The sequence below is a fragment of the Sorex araneus genome, chromosome 3 (assembly GCF_027595985.1).
Source record: "Sorex araneus isolate mSorAra2 chromosome 3, mSorAra2.pri, whole genome shotgun sequence".
In the NCBI taxonomy this organism is placed as follows: Eukaryota; Metazoa; Chordata; class Mammalia; order Eulipotyphla; family Soricidae; genus Sorex; species Sorex araneus.
In genome coordinates this window covers 216,589,611-216,603,405 of record NC_073304.1, presented here as the reverse complement: position 1 = coordinate 216,603,405, position 13,795 = coordinate 216,589,611, and the positions used below count along the sequence as shown (strand labels likewise).

The following is a 13,795-nucleotide window of genomic DNA, read 5'->3' as shown; positions in this document are numbered from 1 at the left end:
CAGCAGTGCTCAAGACTTACTCCTAAATCTGCATTCAAGGATCACTTCTGGTGGGGTCAGACTTCTGGGATATAGACTTCTGGGGATAGAACCCAAGCTTGCCATGTGCAAGGCAAGCACCCTACCGACTAAACTATCTCTCCAACCCTTTTCAAAAAAGTTTTTAAATATAATTATGTATAGTCAGAAGAGTCTGGAAAGCTCCCTGTGGCATGTTCGATATGCCAAATACAGCAACAATAACAGGTCTCATTCCCCTGACCCTGAAAGAAACCTCCAATCATTGGGAAAAAGGAGTAAGGAGAGGCTGCTAAAATCTCAGGGCTGGCACAAATGGAGACGTTACTGGTGCCTGTTCAAGTTAAATCAATGAACAACGGGATGACAGTGATACAGTGATACAGTTAAGTATAGTATTAAAGTTTATTGGGTTTATCATGTTATAAAAAATATTTTTCTACGTGGGAGTTCTGAGAATGTTTTCAATTGATGGTTTAGGGGCCTGAAAGAGAATATAGGGGATAAGGCACATGCCTCATATACAATCAACTCTGGTTTGATTCTATACCACCTGGTGTCTTAGGGGCAGCCCTAGAGAATCCTGAGCACTACTGGGTGGCCTGGATCCTTGGGCTCTCATTGAACTGCTGTGCTAGTCCTGTGGACCCAGAATTTCTGGGAGGTTTCTTGAGCTCTTCATGGGAGATTCTGCCACCCCCCCAAAAAGAAGAGGATATTTAGGGGCCAGAGAGAGAGTTCAGCAGGTAAGGCACATGCCTTGCATGAAGTTGACCTGGGTACAATCCCTGGTATCCCATATGGTCCCCCAAGCATTGCCAAGAGTAATTCCTGAGTGCAGAGCCAGGAGTAACCCCTGAACATCACCAGTGTGCCCCTCTCCCCATAAAAGTGGTGATTTATGTATTGTATGAAAATTAAAATAATTTTTATAATAGAACAATGGGTAGGGCACATGCCTTGCACATGACCAATCCAGGTTTGATCCCCAGCACTACATAAAATCTGATAACTGCCAGGAGGGTTCCACGAGTTCAGAGACAGGAATAAACTCTGAACACTGCAGGGAGTGCCCCCCAAAAAATATATAAAATGTAAATAACTTGTGGCTTTATTAAAATTTAGCTGTTATTTTTTTTTAATTAAGATAAAATTTTTTGGCTACCCCCATATTCCCCAGTACTGTCTTTTTCTTTTTTTTTGCTTTTTTTGGGGAGGTCACACCCAGTAATGCTCAGAGGTTACTCCTGGCTCTGTACTCAGGAATTACTCCTGGCGGTGCTTGGGGGATCATATGGGATGCTGGGGATTGAAGCTGGGTCGACCGTATACAAGGCAAATGCCCTACCCGCTGTACTATCACTTCGCCCCCCCCCCCCCCACCTCAGTAGTGTCTTTCCAACACTTTCTGCTATCTATTTCTTCACTCTCCAATATATTCTGTATGCTGAAACAGGTATCTTCCTAAAGTATTGCTTTCATTAGCTGAGTACTTTTCTTTTTTAAAAATTCTCTCCTTTCATACTATATGACTTTGAGATCCAATCATTAATAGTTTTGTAATGCTCTATCCCACAGTGATTCAATAAAAAAGTTTTTAAAAATTCCCTCCGGGGCTGGAGCAATAGCACAGCAGTTAGGGCGTTTGCCTTGCATGCGGCCAATCCGGGTTTGATTCCCAGCATCCCATATGGTCTCCTGAGCACCGCCAGGAGTAATTCCTGAGTGCAGAGCCAGGAGTACCCCCTGTGCATCGCTGGGTGTGACCCAAAGAGGAAAAAAAAATTTCCTCCTTTCTCTTCTCCCCCTTCCCTTTGTTGTTATTATAGCTGGGGTTATAATGCACTCCTAGCTGTGGTGCTCACTGGGAGTCACACATTCACTGCAGTGTGTACTTCTTAGATTACAGTGCTGGCACACATGCTTACGAAGAGATACACTCTTTAGTTGAGTCACAATTGGGGGTAGAAACTCCTGGATGTGCTTTTCACACATGTCTTTAATGTTTTGTTTCTTTGCTTGTTTGTTTTTTGGGGGGTCATACCCTAAGATATTCAGGGTCTACACTCCTGACTCTACACTCAGGAATTGCTCCTGGTGGTGCTAGGTTGGCTATGTGGAAGGCAAGTGCCCTACCTGCTGTACTATCTTGCCAGCCCCAACACATGTTTTTAGTTGCAGTGCTTTCTGGGGATTGCACCCTGAATTTTGGGGTTTATGCATACCTGACTGCAGTATGGCAGGAATTTGTTGTGATGATGATCACAGACAGTAGATCTTCCAGGCTTTAAGAACAGAGATGCTAGGATTGCACTGAGTACATGTGGTAGAACTAGAGACTGAACTCAAGACAGTATGCTTGCAAAGTAGGTTTTCTAAGCCACTGACTTTCTCCAAGGCCCCAACTGAATAATTTTAACTAAATATCTTTCAGTGAAGGCACTAAGCCCTGAGTTCAATCTTGGGTATCACATATCACCCTGCACCACACCAGATGTGGCCCTAGTGGCTCTCAAACACTATTGGGCCAAAGAGACACCACACCACTGAGCAGTCAAGCAAGTTGTGAGTTGCCTCTGGGCAACCTGAGCACTGCTTGGAAGGTAGCCCTTAAAAAATCTCTCAGAGTCTGGAGAGAGTACACCAGGTAAGGCATATGGCCACACAGATTCTATTACTGTCACCCTACATGGTCTCCTGAGCGCAGAGCCAAGGGTAAGACCTGAGTATAGTATGAGTATGATCCAAAACAAACAAAATCTTTCTGTGACTACTCACTTTCATCAAGATAAGGTCCCAAGTCTATACTAGGGACCAGAGAGATAATAGAGTGAGTAAGGTGCTTGCCTTGCACTCATTCTACCTGGCTTTGATCCCTGGCAGTCCATATGATACCTTGAGCACCACCAGAAATGATACCTAAGCACAGAACCAGGGATAAACCTTGAACACTGCTGACTGTGGTCTAAAATTAGAAGGAAGAAAACCTAGGGGTCAGATAGATAGTACAGTGGGTAAGATACATCCCTGGATTCTATCCTGGGTACCCTATATGGCTCTCAAGCAGTACAAAAAATGACCCCTAGGCACAGAGCCAGGAGTTAGCCTTGAGCACAGCAGGGGTGTGGCCCAAAACCCACCCTTTGCCCTAAAAAAGCTAATGAATTCATAGTTAGTATGTAGGATACTCTGACAATACTAATTTTTGTTTTGTTTGGGGACCATACCCAGTGATGCTTAATGATCACTCCTGGTAGGCTCTATAGAGGAACCATATAAAATGCTGGGAATTGAACCCAGTCGGCCTCATACAAGGCAAATGCCGTATCTACTGTACTGCCTTTTAACGGTAACAACTTTAGTCAATAAGGCTAGTCATATCTTTCTTTTTTATTTCTAGTTATATACAAGAATAAAATAGTTTTTATTTGTTGGTTTGGTTTTTTTATCTTGAGCTATACGCAGCTGTGCTCAGGGCTTACTCCTGACTCTGAACTCTGGGATCACTCCTGGTGGCTCAGGAGACCATGTGGGGTACCAAGGATAAAACCCAGATCAGCCACATACAAGGCAAGTGCCTTACCCACTATACTATCTCTGTGGTTCACAGTTACATGCAGTTTTGTTTTTGGTACAACAATCCTTTCTATTTGTTATATCCGTTTGTTACATATTGTTAGATCCTTTATAAACTTTTCTGATATTCCCAAATTGATCCTTTTCCTGCTTTCCTGATGTCTGAAGTAGTGTTTATTCAACCATTTTAGCATATGTATGTTACCTAACATGAATTATCAATATAATTTCATATATGTGTACTTTGTTTTCCAAATAAATTACCAGATGTTTGAAGGTAGACCATTTTATACCTCTTCTATTAACTCCATCTAATATAGCCTACTCTTAATTAGTTATGTAGCATTTAAGTTATTTTAAGTTAATACTGAAAAAATATTATATATATCCAATAAATTTGAACATCAAATCATTATGTAGTTCCACTGAGGAGGAAGAATTAACAGTTGTTCTCATTGTAGGTTCCCTGTTTTAAATTCAGTGGCTGTGCAGCTCCATTGAAGTGTTTAGGATTATCATGCTATGGCATATTCTTACAGGTACATTTTTGTTTTTGTTTTTATTGTTTTGAGGCCACAGCTAGAGGTACTCAGGGCTTGCTCCAGGCTCCCCAATCAGGGATCTCTCCTAGTGGGCTTGGGGGACCATAATGGTGCCAGGGATTGAACCTGGGTTGACCTCATAGCACCCTACCCACTGTTTTACCTCTCCAGCCCTACAGGTACATTTTTTAAATGAAAGAAGAACAAAATACTTTTAAAACAATTAACAAGTAACTCATGTAACCTATCTTTCCATAGCCTAATAAAGGTAATAATAACCTAAAGTGACAACTGCACTATAAAGACTTGAGAATGTGTCATATAAATCTAATAATATGTTTGTGATCAGATTCTTCTTTTCTTTGATTTATCATTGGTAAAGATTCTTTTTTCTTTTTTGGGTCACATCTGGCGAGGCATAGGGATTACTCCTGGCTTTGCACTCAGGAATTACTCCTGGTGGTCCTTGGGAGGGGACCATATGGGATGCTGGGAATCAAACCCAAGTTGGCCATGTGCAAGGCAAATGCCCTACCCACTGTACTATGGCTCCAGCCCCAAGCATTATTTTTATTTGTACTGTACCTATTCTCTTTTGTTGTTATTGTTGTCTTGGTTTGGTTTTGGTTTGGGGGCCACATCCGACTGTGTGGCTTTGCACTCCTGGATTTGCACTCAGGAATTACTCCTGGCCCTGAATACAGGAATCACTCCTGGTGGGGCTCAGGGACCATATGGAATACCAGGGATTGGACCCAGGTAAGCTACGTGCAAGGCAAGAGCCTTACACACTGTATTATCTCTCCAGTCCTGTGCACTCTACCTATCTTCTTGAAGTTTGCAGCCAATTAAAAAGACTGTAAATATTGTGGCCTGGGGTTTGTGTATTTGTTTAACTATTTTTTAATACTTATTTAAAGAGCAAATTTAAAAATCAACTTATGGAAAAATGTAATTATGAGAAGTGACAGATATAATGTTACCAATTACCTTGTTTCATTCTCTGCAGCTTCAATTGCCCACAGTTGACTATAGTCTATAAATATTAAATTCAATAAGTTGATTTGAGACTGGAGATAACATTGATATAACTTCTACTATAGCATATATTGTTATACTTGTTCTATTTTTTAAAATTTTTTTACCTGCACTATAAGCACTTTAACTTGTTCTATTTTTTGTTACTAGTAATACCTTACTGTGCCTAATTTATAAAGTAAACATTATCATAAGTATGTATGGGGAAAAAAGTTCATGTAGTGTTTTGTACTATCTGCATCTTTAGATATTCTCTGGAGGTCTTTGAAGAACATATTCCCATGGATTAGAGGATATAAAGCACTAAGTTGTATACCTTTAGCTTTGCACAATGCTATATCAGCTATATGATAAGTTGGACCAAAAAATAGAAAATTAATTTTTAATTTTTAAAGAATTTTTATACAATTATGTATTAGTAAGCTACATAATAAAAGAAAGACTTTTGGGGACCAGAGTGATAGTACAATGGGTAGGGCATTTGCCTTGCAGGCAGCTGACCTAGATTCAATCCCTAACATCCCATGTGGTCCCCTGAACACCTCCAGGAGTAATTCCTAAGTACAGAGCCAGGAGTAACCCCTGAGCACTTCTAGGTATGGCCGAAAAAATAAAAGAAATACTTTTTGTGACTTGTTTTTCAAGCCTGAGTTCACTCTTGAACATATATCTTACTTGCTTGTCTTTGTGTTTCTTTGATTGCTTATTTCTACCTGGAGAAGTCATGTTCTCTTTAGAACACATACTTATCTCTTTCTCTCCCCTCACATCTTTCTAAATAAGTTTTAATAAAAACTACCTTACTTCACAAAGAGAGGAAGGAAGGAAGGAAGGAAGGAAGGAAGGAAGGAAGGAAGGAAGGAAGGAAGGAAGGAAGGAAGGAAGGAAGGAAGGAAGGAAGGAAGGAAGGAAGGAAGACTTTTTTTTGTGGGGGGGTCACACCGGTGATGCACAGGAGTTATTTCTGTCTGCACTCAGTAATTACCCCTGGCAGTGCTCTGGGGACCATATGGGATGCTGGGAATCAAACCCAGGTCGGCTGTGTGCAGGGCAAATGCCCTACTCGCTGTGCTATCATTCTAGCCCCTGTTTGGTAAATTTTGGCTACATCCAGCAGTGCTCAGGGGCTGTTTCTGGCTCTGTGCTCTGGAGTGAGTCTTGGCAGTGCTGATCAGATGTGGTTCTGGGGACTCACACCACTGTCATGGCTGTCAGTGCACAAGGCACATGTGTACAAGGCAGGGGGCCGGAGCAATAGCACAGCGGGGAGGGCGTTTGCCTTGCACGCGGCCGACCCGGGTTCGATCCCCGGCATCCCATATGGTCCCCCAAGCACTGCCAGGAGTAATTCCTGAGTGCAAAGCCAGGAGTAATACCTGAGCATCGCTGGGTGTGACCCAAAAAGCAAAAAAAAAAAAAAAAAAAAAAACATGTGTACAAGGCAGGTGCCTTACCAAGAAAGAAGTTGGTTTTTATTTTTATTTATTTATTATTTTTTTTGCTTTTTGGGTCACACCTGGCGATGCACAGGGGTTACTCCTGGCTCTGCACTCAGGAATTACTCCTGGCGGTGCTCAGGGGACCATATGGGATGCTGGGAATCGAACCCGGGTCGGCCGCGTGCAAAGCAAACGCCCTACCCACTGTGCTATTGCTCCAGCCCCGAAAGAAGTTTTTTTTAAGAAATAAACTATTATTTCTAGAAGTTTTTCTAACATTTTACTGTAAACAAAAAAAGTAATGTTATCAAATGCTAATATTTTTATTTATATATTGTACTGAGAAATTTACTTGTCTTAACTTACTTTAGACTTTTTGGGTCATACTTGTCAATGCTCAGGGGCTCAGGGATTACTCCTGGCTCTACGGTCAGGAATTATTCCTGACAGTGCTCTGGCAGGACTATGTGGGGTGGTGGGATTGAATCTGGGTTGACTGCATCCAAGGCAAGCAACCTACTTGCTGTACTATCATTCTGGCCCCTTATGAGGTTTACAGTTGTCATATTCTGTATTACAGTTAGTTGATTAGCCGCCATTAAAATAGCCAGCTTTCAGAGGACTATATCTTGCTACTAGTCCTCTTCCAATTTAGATTTTTGCTTTTTATGTGGTTTCTTTTGAACAGATAAATTAAGCACATATACTTATGTAAAATTCAAAAGGTACAAAAGGGTAGAAAGTGAAAAGTTTTCTCAAGTAGTTCCTCATCCATTGACTTTTCAACAAAATATGATCCTAAAATATGAATAAAAAATAAGATTTTTTAAAAATTTAATTTACTGAAATTTGTCCATGTATTTTGAAAAAATTGTTAATCTAACTAGACTTTTGAAAGACCAAGTGTAAGGCCAGGAATATAGTACACTGGTAGAATGAACACTTTCACTTATGAAGCCCTGGGGTTAATTCCCAGCAATAAAAAAATTAAAACAACCAAAAATTCCCAATTTTAATAATGGTATATCATCTGAATTTTCTTCTATATATGTTTAACTGTACATTCTGGTTTGCTCAAAGATAATTACTAAGATTTTTCCTAATAAAAATATTTTTTCCAGAACTTAGTCCTAGGTTGCTCCCTGGCTATGGAGTTTCTTTTCCTTTCCCTTTGAATTTCCAATAAATATTTCTATTTACAAAATATCTTTGTAAAAAAATTTTTTTGTTTTTTTGTTGTTGTTCTTTTTTCTTCTTTTTGGGTCACGCCCGGCAATGCTCAGGGGTTACTCCTGGCTCTGCACTCAGCAATGACTCCTGGTGGTGCTTGGGGGGGCCATATGGGATGCTGGGAATCGAACCTGGGTCGGCCTTGTGCAAGGCAAACGCCCTACCCACTGTGCTATCTCTCCAGCCCCCCAAAATATTTTTTTACAAAACAATTTTTTTACAAAAAAAAAATCTTTCTATTTACAAAAAACTTAAAATTAAATTTTTTCCTAGGGAGAAGCAATACAAGGATTAAGGAGCTTGCCTTGTGTGTGGCTGACCCTGGTTTGATCACTAACATCTCATAATCTCCCAAGAAAGAGCCCTAGAGTACCACTGGATGTGATAACTAATCCCCACTCCATTCCCCCTCCCCCAAAAAATATTTAGAGCAGTGATATATCTCAGTGGTAGAGCACTTGCCTGCATGTGTGAAGCCTTGGGTGCAATTCCCAGCACCACAAAAAAATATATATGAGTTTTTTTCTTATTCCCATCTCTATGTCATAAGTAATACATCAAAGTGAGATCGTTATCATTTGTATTCCATAACATAATGATAGTTAGAGGGTGTGAGGTGATCCTACTGTAATCTAAAACTAAGCACAAATTGTATGTCTAAAGCTGTGCTCTAGGGTTTTTGTTTTATTTTTTTAGTGCCCCAAACTCAATTTAAAACTTAAGGCTGTGTTCTAGGGTTTGGGCCTTTATTTTATTTCCTCATACTGTCAAGAGTTCAGTATTTGGGGGCTGGAGTGACAGCATAGCGGGTAGGGCGTTTGCCTTGCATGCGGCCAACTCGGGTTCGATTCCCAGCATCCCATATGGTCTCCTGAGCACCGCCAGGAGTAATTCCTGAGTGCAGAGCCAGGAGTAACCCCTGTGCATCACCAGGTGTGACCCAAAAACCAAAAAAAAAAAAGAGTTCAGTATTTGGGGCTGGAGTAATAGCACAGTGGATAGGGAGTTTGCCTTGCACACAGCAGACCCGGGTTTGATTCCCAGCATCCTATATGGTCCCCCAAGCACCTCGAGGAGTAATTCCTGAGTGCAGAGCCAGGAGTAACCCCTGAGCATTGCCGGGTGTGACCCAAAAACCAAAAAAGTAAATGAACAACAGTTCAGTATTTGTTATCATTTAGAAGTTCTCTGAAAAGAAACTCCTCTTATAACCAAAAATAAGCAGAATTTTATAACATTTCTAGTTTTTGTTTATGCAAATTTTCATATTAATTTGAACAGTTTTAAAATGAGTAAAAATTGTATTTGACTTTAGTTATGTACTTACAATGGTTATGGCTATAAGGCAGTACTGACTTAGGTTTTTGACTTGAAAGTCTGAATATCTCCAGTGTTTTCTTTATTTTCTTATCCTCAGACATTAACAGCAGGTTGGGATGAACTTGAGTGTCACCGTGTTTTTAACTTTTTATGTGAGCTAACGAGCCTCTCCCGCAAGATGCAGACTGTTGTGTGCAGCAAGCCAGGTAAAGAGCACCATTCATAGATAATACTATCACTGTAGCACAGTCATCCCGTTGCTCATCAATTTGCTCGAGCAGGCACCAGTAACGTCTCCATTGTGAGACTTGTTACTGTTTTTGGCATATCGAATACGCCACGGGTAGCTTGCCAGGCTCTCCCATTTGGGCGAGATACTCTCGGTAGCTTGCCAGGCAGCCTCTCCGAGAGTAACGGAGGAATCGAACCTGGGTCGGCCTTGTGCAAGGCAAACACCCTACCTGCTATGCTATCTCTCCAGCCCCAACAATGTATTTCTTTTAACTATTCATTATTCAAATCAACTTTTTGGGGGGTTCCACATCCAGTGGTGCTCAAGACTTAACTCTTGACTTAACTCTGTGCTCAGGATCACTTCTGGCAGTGCCCAGGTGGTACTGGAAATCAACCCAGGTTGGGCATGTGAAGTCAGGTGCCCTACCCACTCACTATATTGCCTCTCCTGTCCCAAATCAAGTTTTCTAGGAAAAATGGTTTACATTTTATTTTTCATTTTTATAGGAAATGCCCGAAAACTGGAGTTAAGAATCCGACTCTTCTGTAGGAATGTCCTGCTTGATCACTGGACACATCGAAGTGATTCTGCTTTTTGGTTGACACGTATATTAAAACCATGGCCAATGGTGAATCAGGCAAGGTTACTATATATCATCTTTGGACCATTATCTCCTCAAGATGGTGAGCAACCATTTGTTTAATGATTGTGCTACAAAATGGTTACTTTTACTTTGAGAAGCATATCTCTTCATACCCACTCAGTTTCATTATTCCTAATAACTAAACTGTGTTTTATAATTTCACATATGATACTATATTAACTTGTGCATAACTCAAGCTTTCAGAAATAAATTATTCTGCTGCAGGCTATTACCAAATATATTCCTATCATCACCCAAAATAACTGCTTTTCATTTTAAACATTATCTTAATTCATTCAACATTATGTTTGTTGCTGGAGGGGACTAGGTGCCAGTGTGGCACAATAGTAGTCAAAATTAATATTTTATTTAATTTAATTATATGACTTTTTAATTTGAGGGTTTGGTTTTTGGTAGGTTTTTTTGTCTCTTTAATTAAGCTTTTCTTAGATGAATGTTAGAATTAGCATGTTGGGGCCACAGAGATAGCTTAAAGGGCTAGAGTGCATACTTTGCATGTAGAATGCCCAGGTGTAATCTTGACACCACATGGTTCTCTGAGCACCACCTAAGTAACCCGACCGCACGTCACCCGCAAGCACGAAGCCATAAATAGCCCCTGAGTACCACTGGTGTAGTCCAAAATCTGTCACTGTCACTGTCATCCCGTTGCTCATCGATTTGCTCGAGCAGGCACCAGTAACGTCTCCATCTTGAGACTTGTTGTTACTGTTTTTGGCATATTGAATACACCACAGGTAACTTGCCAGGCTCTGCTGTGTGGGTGAGATACTCTCAGTAGCTTGCCGGGCTCTCCGAGAGGGATGGAAGAATTGAACCCGGGTCAGCCTCGTGCAAGACAAATGCCCTACCACTGTGCTATTGCTCCAGCGCAGTCCAAAAACAAACATGTAAAATTATAATGTATTTCTTTTGTTTCTGGCACTATAGCACTGTCATCCCGTTGTTCATCAATTTGCTCGAGTGGGCACCAGTAACGTCTCCATTGTGAGACTTGTTACTGTTTTTGGCATATCGAATACACTACGGGTAGCTTGCCAGGCTCTGCCGTGCAAGCAGGATACTCTTGGTAGCCTGTTGGGCTCTCCAAGAGGGATGGAGAAATTGAACCCAGGTTAGCCGTGTGCAAGGCACACGCCCTACCCGCTGTACTATCATCCCTCTGCATGACTTAAAAGCAAGCTCCCGGACATCTTATAGCCTACTTCTCGCTCTGGGAGAACCAACAGGTTACTGAGAGTTTCTTGCCCACATGGGAGAGCTTCGCAAACTCCCTATGGCGTATTCATATGCCAAAACCAGTAACAATGCTGGGTCTCATTCCCCTGACCTGAAAGAGCCTCCAATGCGGCATCGTTGGGAAGGACGAGTAAGGAGAGGCTTCTAAAATCTCAGGGCTAGGACGAATGGAGACATTACTGAGACCACTCGAGAAATTCGGCAATCAACAGGATGATGATGATGATGATGATGATGATGATGATGATGATGATGATGATTCTTTTGTTTGTTTTGGGGCTACACCCATCAGTGCTCAGGGATTACTCCTGACCTTGCACTCAGGGAATACTTCTGGCAGGGTCAGGAAACCTTATGGGATGCCAGGGATTGAACTCAGGTCAGCCACATGCAAGGCAAACACTCTACCCACTGTTGCTCCAGTGCATCATGTATTTCCTTTTAGTCCACAAAGACTTAGGTTAGGCAGTAACCAGTTTAAAATATACTGAGGGGGGGGCTGGGGCAATAGCACAGCGGGTAGGGCGTTTGCCTTGCACCCGGCCGGCCCGGGTTCGAATCCCAGCATCCCATATGGTCCCCTGAGCACCGCCAGGGGTAACTCCTGAGTGCAAAGCCAGGAGTAACCCCTGTGCATCGCCAGGCGTGACCCAAAAAAAAAAAAAAAAGCAAAAATAAAAAAAATAAAAAATAAAATATACTGAGGGGCTAGAGAAATAGTGCAGCAGGTAGAGTGCTTGCCTTGCAACACAGCTGACACAGGTCTGATCCTCACCATCCCATATGGTCCTGTGAGTCACACCCGGAGTAATCCCTGAGCTCAGAGCCAATAGAAACCCATGAGCATCACTGGGGATGGGCCCCCCTCAAGAAAAGAAAAAAGAAGCATATTGAGTTATAGCAGGAAAAAAATCTGGCTAAGATTAAGTTTTATGTATTAAATTCACAAAAAATACTGTTATTAGGTAAACAATAAAATATTAACTGGATTGTCCTGTTTTTCTTTTTTTTCTTTTTTTATTTTTTGGTTTTTGGGTCACACCCGGAGATGCACAGGGGTTACTCCTGGCTCTGCACTCAGGAGTCACTCCTGGCGGTGCTCAGGGGACCATATGGGATGCTTGGAATTGAACCCGGGTCGGCCGCGTGCAAGGCAAACACCCTACCCACTGTGCTATTGCTCCAGCCCCGGATTGCCCTGTTTTTCTATGAATGTTTGGGAATTTTCATACAACATATCCTTATTTTGGGAAGAGACCGATATGTTTTAAATTCACTGTATCACTGTATCACTGTCATCCCATTGTTCATTGATTTACTGGAGTGGACGCTAGTAACATCTCCATTTGTCCCAGCCCTGAGATTTTAGCAGCCTCTCCTTACTCATCTTTCCCAACGATTGGAGGCTTCTTTCAGGATCAGAGGAATATACCTGTTATTGTTCCTGTTTTTGGCATATCAAATACGCCACAGGGATCTTGCCAGGGTCTGTCCTGTGGGCAGGATACTCTCAGTAGCTTGCCAGGCTCTCTGAGAGGCATATATATTTATTTTTATAAGTATAAACATATATGTTTTAATTTAGTAAGTTTATATCAATTATTTTTTCCAGTTTCTGTTAAGGAGTAGCACTATTTTTTTTTTTTTTGCTTTTTTTGGGTTACACCTGGCAATGCACAGAGGTTACTCTTGGCTCTGCACTCAGGAGTTACTCCTGGCGGTGCTCAGGGGACCATATGGGATGCTGGGAATCAAACCCGGGTCAGCCGCATGCCAGGCAAATGCCCTACCCGCTGTGCTATCACTCCAGCCCCAGCACTGTTTTTGAAATAGAAACATTATTCCATTCAGTGAAACTGCTTTTCTTCACTTAGCTATCATCACTGTTTATCTCATCAGTCAGAAGCATTCAGATTTATTCTGTTATCGGAACTGACCTTTCATTATAAAAGTTGAAATGAAAGTAGCATATGCTTTACTAGTGGACTCCGTTATGCAATTTAGTTTCCTTTTTAAAGCCATGAAAGGGAGCTGGAGTGATAGCACAGCGAGTAGGGCATTTGCCTTGCACGCGGCCGACCCGTGTTCGATTCCCAGTATCCCATATGGTCCCCTGAGCACCGCTAGGGGTAATTCCTGAGTGCAGAGCCAAGAGTAACCCCTGTGCAACGCCAGGTGTGACCCAAAAAGCAAAAAAAAAAAAAAAGAAGAAGAAGCCATGAAATCTTTATCACAAAGCCAATTATTCTGCCAAAACCTAGTTTTGTTTTAATTACCGTTCAGGACAGGTTGTTTGGCAGAAAATGACAGAAGGATCTGCAGATGAATCCAGTCTAAAAGGTTTGGCCGATGCCATTAAATTACTATATGAAACAGGCACCAAAGAGTGGACAGCAGATGATATTATAAGTCTTGTGGATGAATTATCAGGTAAAAATATATTTACTACATTGTAATAGAAATTTATGATTATACTTACAAAGTTTTAAAGATA

General features: G+C 41.5%; 1 protein-coding gene across 1 annotated transcript in view; it reads left to right on the top strand.

The window, feature by feature from the left end:
- Window positions 1-13,795, top strand: part of FBXO47 (F-box protein 47) — a 32,207-nt gene that overhangs the window by 12,182 nt on the left and 6,230 nt on the right. The window contains exons 5-8 of the mRNA XM_055133590.1: window positions 4,056-4,133; window positions 9,261-9,369; window positions 9,905-10,081; window positions 13,585-13,731. Coding sequence (XP_054989565.1) covers window positions 4,056-4,133; window positions 9,261-9,369; window positions 9,905-10,081; window positions 13,585-13,731 — 511 coding nt within the window. The remainder of the gene's footprint in view (window positions 1-4,055; window positions 4,134-9,260; window positions 9,370-9,904; window positions 10,082-13,584; window positions 13,732-13,795) is intronic.